The sequence below is a fragment of the Microtus oregoni genome, unplaced genomic scaffold, assembly GCF_018167655.1.
Source record: "Microtus oregoni isolate MIOR12 unplaced genomic scaffold, Mior012 000006F_ref0000085, whole genome shotgun sequence".
Taxonomy (NCBI): domain Eukaryota; kingdom Metazoa; phylum Chordata; class Mammalia; order Rodentia; family Cricetidae; genus Microtus; species Microtus oregoni.
In genome coordinates, this window is record NW_024543065.1 from 17,380,603 (window position 1) to 17,388,789 (window position 8,187).

Here is an 8,187-nt window from a genome sequence, read left to right on the forward strand (position 1 = left end):
ACAGACTAGGCTCCCATAAAGCCAGTACATGCAGTAGAATCAAAACCTGGTGTCATTATCATTGGCTTCTCAGTCCACCATCATTGTCAGCCACATTCAGAGAGTCCGGTTTGATCACACGCTTGGTTCAGTCCCAGTCCAGCTGGCCTTGGTGAGATCCCATTAGATCAGTCCCTCTGTCTCTGTGGGTGGACACAACCCTCGCAGTCCTGACTTCCTTCCTCATGTTCTCCCTCTTTCTGCTCTTCATCTGGGCCTTGGGAGCTCAGTTCAGTGCTCCAATATGGGTCTCTGTCTCTGTCTCTATCTCCATCCATTGCCAGATGAAGGTTCTATGGTGACTGTAAAAATTGGCTAATTTTACAAATTTTGTTTCATTTTGAATAATTTGTAGTTATTTGCAGCATGGAAAGAAAAAAAAATACAAGCATAGAATATCTGTATAGAACAAAAAAGTAGTCACAATCTTTCATGTAAAAAAAATAACTGGTCAAAACTCTACTCTTGGAAGCTGCCTGCCAACACTGCCTGCCCCTCCCTATTCACACCTCCTTTGAGGTTATCATCTCCTTGCCCTGTGTGGTAATTTATATTTTAAAGCAATTTCTTTCTGATAGGAACATTCCTTAACGACATGTTTTTTCATCATTTGAATCATACATAAAATGAATCATTTGGCCTGTATTTTATTATTTTCTGATATTTCCATACCACAGCAATGTACGCATGAAAGAATATTAATGATTGTCTCTTGTTTCCTTACAATTAAATATAATGTTATTTGATTAGTTTGCATGTTTATCGCCACAATTCTATGGCATTTCAAGGTCCCTGCCAGAAAGCAAGCTGCAGCCTTCTGCTCACAAACCACACTCAGCCGGACTGCCAGCCTGAAAGGATCAGAGTTTGCCCTGGCAGGACGGCCCAGAAAGCCAGCATTTTAAAACAGCACAGCATTTTTCCTGCTACTGCTGGAACTGAATCGAAGACCCAGTTATTAATCAATACACTTTTGAACACCTTATTTTTGACAAATAAGCAAATAATATCAAACAGAAAAAATAAAGCATATTTAACAAAAGGTGCTAGCATAACGGAATATCAACATGTAGAAAAATGAAAATAGACCCATATCTATCACCATGCACAAAACTCAAGTCCAAAAGGATCAATCCATCGACATAAAGCCAGCCACACTGAACCTTATAAAAGAGAAAGTGGGAAGACCACATCCTAAATATAACCCCAGTAGCATAGATTCTGAGAGAAACAATTAAAAAATGGGAAAATGAAAAGCTTCTGTAAAGCAAAGGACACTGTCAACAAGACAAAATGACAGCATACAGAATGAGGAAAAATCTTCACTAACCCCAAATCAGAGGTCTGATCTCCAAAATATAGAAAAGAAGAACTCAAGGAATTGGTCATCAAAAGAACAAATAATCCAGTAAAAAATGGAGTACAGACCTAAATAGAGAACTCTCAACAGAGGAATCTCAAATGGCTGAAAGACACTTAAGGAAATGTTCAACATCCTTAATCATCAGAGAAATGCAAATCAAAACAACTCTGAGATTCTATTTTATACCTGTAAGAATGGCCAAGATCAAAAACACTGATGACAACTTATGCTGGAGAGGTTGTGGGGTAAAGAAAACACTCTTGCATTGATGCTGGGAATGTAAGCTGGTACAGCCCCTTTGGATATCAGTGTGTGATTTCTCGGAAAATTAGTAAAAAGCCTCCTCAAGACCCAGTAATACCACTTTTGGGTATATATTGAAAGGAAACTCAATCGTGCCACAAGGACATGTGCTCAACTATGTTCATAGCAGCATTGTTTGTTATAGCCAGAACCTGGAAACAATCTAAATGTCCTTCGACGGAAGAATGGATGAGGAAAATGTTATATATTTATACAACGGTGTACTACACAGCAGGAAAAAAAAAACAAGGACATCTTGAATTTTGCAGGCAAACAGATGGAGCTAGAAAACATCGTTTTGAGGGTGGTAACCCAGAACCAGAAAGAAAATTATCAAATGTACTCACTCAGTAGTTTTTAAACACAAAGCAAGAAAACCAGCCCACAGATCTCAATCGGAGAGAACATAGACAACAATGAGGACCCTAAGAAAGACATACAAGGATCTAATTTACAAGGATAGTAGAAAAAGGCAAGATCTCCTGAGTAAATTGGGAGGATGAGGACCTTGAGAGAGGATTGAAGGGGAGGAAGAGGAGAAGCAGGGAGGGGAGCAGAGAAAAATGTAGAGTGCAACAAAAAGCAATACAAACTATTAAAATATTTAAAAAAAACTGAAATGGAGGGCACACCTGTGACAATTTATTGTTTTTTGCTTCAATTGAGCAATTCTTCCAATATTAACTTGAAGGTTGAAAATACAAATATTTAATCTGGAACTTGATCCCTGAATACACACACCTTTAATCCAGATCTCAAGGCTGGAGGACACACCCTAAATTTGGCCACACCCTCCCCATTAGTATATAAATAGACTTGGCTGAAGGAAGGTGGTTCCCTTTGCTGATTGCCCTCACATTGGAGCAAGTCCATTCCTTCACTGGCAGTAGAGAATAGTCTTTGAAATTCCAACATAGACTGAAGAATAGCCAACACGTCAGACCTCCTGGACTGAGTTGAAGAGGAAAAATCCTGTTCTTTGGATCCAAAGAAGTAAACCTTCACACTCCCAGGAGCAGATATGTCAGGAGACCTGGCAGCTGACAGCAGAGGCTGCACACAGATTACAGTCGAAAAATTCTCCTTCAGATGGACCATCAGCAACTTCTCTTTTTGCTTGGACGGATTCATGGGTGAAGACATTAGAAGTTCCACTTTCTCACCAGGAGCCAATGACGAACAGAAATGGTATTTGAAAGTGAACTTGAATGGGGTGGATGAAGAAAGCAGAGATTACCTGTCACTTTTCCTAGGGTTGCGCAGTTCTCCAACTGGCCCGGTATGGGCAAAATTCCAGTTTTGGATCTTAAGTGCCAACGGAGAGAAATCCCATATCACGAACAGTCCAAGAGTTTTGCGTTTCAGGCAAAACCAATACTGGGGTTTTAAAAAGTTCCTCCTCCGAGATGTCCTTTTGTACCTGCCACATTTGTTTCTCCCAGATGACAACCTCACACTCTTCTGTGAGGTGAGCATGGTTCAGGACTACATCAGCACCTCTGAACAGAACACGCAGCCAAGGATTCCAATTCCAAGGTGCACCCTGGTCGATGAGCTAGGAAAGCTGTGGGAGAATTCCCGCTTCACAGACTGCTGCCTGGTGGTAGCCGGCCAGGAATTCCAGGCTCACAAGGCGGTCTTAGCTGCTCGCTCTCCAGTTTTCAGAGCCATGTTTAAAGATGACACGGAGGAGAACAAAAAGAACCGCATTGAGATTCGTGACCTGACACCTCAAGTCTTCAAGACAATGATGGGCTTCATTTACACCGGGAAGGCGCCCGACCTCCACAGCAAGGCAGATGCTGTGCTGGCCGCTGCTGACAAGTATGGCCTGGTACATTTGAAGGTCATGTGCGAGAGGGCCCTCTGCAGGGACCTCTCTGTGGAGAATGCTGCCCACACTCTCATCGTGGCTGACCGCCACCGTTCAGTGCACTTGAAAACTCAGGCACTGGATTTCATTACAGCTCATGCTTCTGAGGTCTCTGAGACCTCAAGCTGGAAAACAGTGGTCGACTCCTCTCCCCACTTGCTGGCTGAACTATATGGCTCCCTGGCTTCTGCACCTGGTCTTTGCCTGGAACCCCCTCTCAAACGCATGAAGCGATCTTAAGACCTTGTCAGCTGAGACTTACCTATGTCTTCCAGAAGCAGCCGTCAGTATTGTTACTAATGACACCTGTGTAGACAATAAGCCCTGGGGTGCATTTACAGTGAATGTGGAAACATACAGCTGGTAGGTCTGGCTTCAATTCGTCTGTTAGTGAGTTGAATGTCAGGTAGGGGGAGGGGCAGCACTGAACTCTGGTTTAATTTTTGTCCAATCAGATGGAAACTGGGATTTAGGGATTTGCTGATCCCAAGTTCATCCCAGTAAGGTTTATTTGTAGAAAACTGTCTGGATTGTACTGAGCAGACCATCTATGATCAAAGGCTCAGGACAAACGAAAAAATAAACATGAATGTTTGCTTTCAAGAGAAGGGGAAAAGAAAGAAGACATTTTCCCCTCCAAACCCAGCATGTGTGAACTGGAGAGATGATGACTCGGTGGACAAAGCAACTGTTAATTGTTGTTCCTGCTGAGGACCCTTGATCACTTCTGAGTACACAAGGGGGACTCTTCAACCATCTCTAACTGGGGATCCTGAGGATATGCGGTCCTGCTCTCGTCTCTACGGGCACAGCCATCTCTGTAGATAAGTACTTACCTTAATAAAATATACAATGAGTTAAATATTTTTTAAAAAGAAAATTGTCATTTTAGAAGTTATAGATCCATACAGAAACGAATGACAATAATCCCAGAAGCATTAATTCTTGACACTAGCTACTGAATCTAAAAAATGATGTACTTTGGTCATTTAGTTCTTTTCTGCTCTGTGTCTAACTCTCCTGCTCCATGTGAGCCTTAAAGATTTATACCTTTGTAATCATAGCAGCATTTTAAACTAGCTGCAGCAAAGCACTTGAAAGGACAGACCAATTTTAGAGGTCCTCAAGATACAGGCACACATGCATGAAATCCTGCTGAATGTGTAGGACAGCTCTGTTGAACTTTTTCAAGAAAAGGAATGGTCAGTTAACTGACCACTATGCCAAAGAGACAGAATAGGAGATACAAACATTGCATAATTCAAGTGTCTAATTACAGACAAGTTCAAGTCTGTTTTTTTTTTCTTTTTTTGGAAGTCTGTTTTTAAGGGGCCATCATTCAGTTTCAAACAGAACACCAAACTCACGGGAAGAAGAGAATTTAATTTCCATAGCTGTAACAGTCTGCCCCTTGGCACCCTCCTTTTTTTTGTTCTATTTGGCTGTACAGTTTTCTTTCCTGGTGTCCTTAATCTCTTCAAGTGGATCTGAAGTTCGTTTTCTTTATTGCATATATTGCAGCCGGGCCTGGCTTTTGACTCTGGTCCCAGGTATTCAAACTCAAGTTCTCATGCTTGCACAGCAATCATTTTTTTTTTTCACTTAACCATCTCCCAATCCCCACTTGATGTATTTTTATTTGTTTTCTTCCACTCTCTACTTTGAAATGATTAAAAGCTATTATAACATGATTATTAAATGCAGCTGTAATTTGATTGATGCTAATAACACAAAGGAGCATAGGAAGAACAAACCCACATTGGTGCAGTTTCTTAATACCATTGAGAGTTACTTAGTGTTATAACTGACAATTGATGTGGGAATATCATCTATCTGTTGCTTTCATTGGTTAATTAATAAAGAAACTGCTTGGCCTTTGATAGGCCAGCCCTTAGGTGGGTGGAGTAGACAGAACAGAATGCTGGGAAAAAGAAGCCGAGTCAGGCAGTCACCATGATTCTCCCACCCTACACAGAGGCAGGCTAAGTATCTCCCTGGTAAGCCACCAGCTTGTGGTGCTACACATATTAGAAGAAATAAGTTAATCTGTTAAACAAGCTGTGAGAATTAGCCAATAGGAGGCTAGAACTACTGGGTCAAACAGTATTTAAAAGAATACAGTTTCCATGTAATTATAGTGGGTGTAAACTTAGCTAGGTGGCAGGAAGTGTCCCACTGCTCCTCAACAGGCAGTAATGTTTTAACTTGCAATTTTAATTCAAAGACCATCATGAATGAAAACCTACACCTGACTACAGTAAAATAAATAATGAAAAAAGAGTAAAATCAAATGCGATGAGTATCTACAAATGAAAATAGACCCATATTTCTCACCATGCAGAAAACTCAAGTCCAAAAGGATCAGTCCCTCCACATAAAGCCAGCCACACTGAACCTTATAAAAGAGAAAGTGGGAAGTACACTTGAACGCATTGGCACAGGAGACCACTTCCTAAATATAACCCCAGTAGCATAGACACCGAGAGAAACAATTAATAAATTGGAAAATGAAAAGCTTCTGTAAAGCAAAACACTGTCAACAAGACAAAACAACAGTGTACAGATTGAGGGAAAATCTTCACTAACCCAACATCAGAGGTCCCATGGGGACCTTGGGAGAGGATTGAAGGGGGGGAAGGGGAGAGGCAGGGAGGGGAGCAGAGAAAAATGTAGAGTGCAACAAAAAGCAATACAAAATATTAAAATATTTTAAAAAAACCTAAAATGGAGGGCACACCTGTGACAATTTATTGTTTTGCTTCAATTGAGCAATTCTTCCAATATTAACTTGAAGGTTGAAAATACAAATATTTAATCTGGAACTTGATCCCTGAATACACACACCTTTAATCCAGATCTCAAGGCTGGAGGACACACCCTAAATTTGGCCACACCCTCCCCATTAGTATATAAATAGACTTGGCTGAAGGAAGGTGGTTCCCTTTGCTGATTGCCCTCACATTGGAGCAAGTCCATTCCTTCACTGGCAGTAGAGAATAGTCTTTGAAATTCCAACATAGACTGAAGAATAGCCAACACGTCAGACCTCCTGGACTGAGTTGAAGAGGAAAAATCCTGTTCTTTGGATCCAAAGAAGTAAACCTTCACACTCCCAGGAGCAGATATGTCAGGAGACCTGGCAGCTGACAGCAGAGGCTGCACACAGATTACAGTCGAAAAATTCTCCTTCAGATGGACCATCAGCAACTTCTCTTTTTGCTTGGACGGATTCATGGGTGAAGACATTAGAAGTTCCACTTTCTCACCAGGAGCCAATGACGAACAGAAATGGTATTTGAAAGTGAACCTGAATGGGGTGGATGAAGAAAGCAGAGATTACCTGTCACTTTTCCTAGGGTTGCGCAGTTCTCCAACTGGCCCGGTATGGGCAAAATTCCAGTTTTGGATCTTAAGTGCCAACGGAGAGAAATCCCATATCACGAACAGTCCAAGAGTTTTGCGTTTCAGGCAAAACCAATACTGGGGTTTTAAAAAGTTCCTCCTCCGAGATGTCCTTTTGTACCTGCCACATTTGTTTCTCCCAGATGACAACCTCACACTCTTCTGTGAGGTGAGCATGGTTCAGGACTACATCAGCACCTCTGAACAGAACACGCAGCCAAGGATTCCAATTCCAAGGTGCACCCTGGTCGATGAGCTAGGAAAGCTGTGGGAGAATTCCCGCTTCACAGACTGCTGCCTGGTGGTAGCCGGCCAGGAATTCCAGGCTCACAAGGCGGTCTTAGCTGCTCGCTCTCCAGTTTTCAGAGCCATGTTTAAAGATGACACGGAGGAGAACAAAAAGAACCGCATTGAGATTCGTGACCTGACACCTCAAGTCTTCAAGACAATGATGGGCTTCATTTACACCGGGAAGGCGCCCGACCTCCACAGCAAGGCAGATGCTGTGCTGGCCGCTGCTGACAAGTATGGCCTGGTACATTTGAAGGTCATGTGCGAGAGGGCCCTCTGCAGGGACCTCTCTGTGGAGAATGCTGCCCACACTCTCATCGTGGCTGACCGCCACCGTTCAGTGCACTTGAAAACTCAGGCACTGGATTTCATTACAGCTCATGCTTCTGAGGTCTCTGAGACCTCAAGCTGGAAAACAGTGGTCGACTCCTCTCCCCACTTGCTGGCTGAACTATATGGCTCCCTGGCTTCTGTACCTGGTCTTTGCCTGGAACCCCCTCTCAAACGCATGAAGCGATCTTAAGACCTTGTCAGCTGAGACTTACCTGTGTCTTCCAGAAGCAGCCGTCAGTATTGTTACTAATGACACCTGTGTAGACAATAAGCCCTGGGGTGCATTTACAGTGAATGTGGAAACATACAGCTGGTAGGTCTGGCTTCAATTCGTCTGTTAGTGAGTTGAATGTTAAGTAGGGGGAGGGGCAGCACTGAACTCTGGTTTAATTTTTGTCCAATCAGATGGAAACTGGGATTTAGGGATTTGCTGATCCCAAGTTCATCCCAGTAAGGTTTCTTTGTAGAAAACTGTCTGGATTGTACTGAGCAGACCATCTATGGTCAAAGGCTCAGGACAAAGGAAAAAATAAACATGAATGTTTGCTTTCAAGAGAAGGGGAAAAGAAAGAAGACATTTTCC

At 42.5% G+C, this 8,187-nt stretch overlaps 2 protein-coding genes across 2 annotated transcripts; both read left to right on the forward strand.

The window, feature by feature from the left end:
• The first annotated feature begins 2,726 nt into the window (after positions 1-2,726).
• Positions 2,727-3,818, forward strand: LOC121450059 (speckle-type POZ protein-like). Its single transcript, XM_041654742.1, has one exon. It carries the CDS (start codon positions 2,727-2,729, stop codon positions 3,816-3,818), a length of 1,092 nt encoding a protein of 363 aa, XP_041510676.1.
• Positions 3,819-6,702: 2,884 nt separating this feature from the next.
• LOC121450078 (speckle-type POZ protein-like) lies at positions 6,703-7,794 on the forward strand. The gene has a single exon (XM_041654778.1). The coding sequence runs from the start codon at positions 6,703-6,705 to the stop codon at positions 7,792-7,794; it is 1,092 nt and encodes a 363-aa protein (XP_041510712.1).
• Positions 7,795-8,187: the final 393 nt, after the last annotated feature.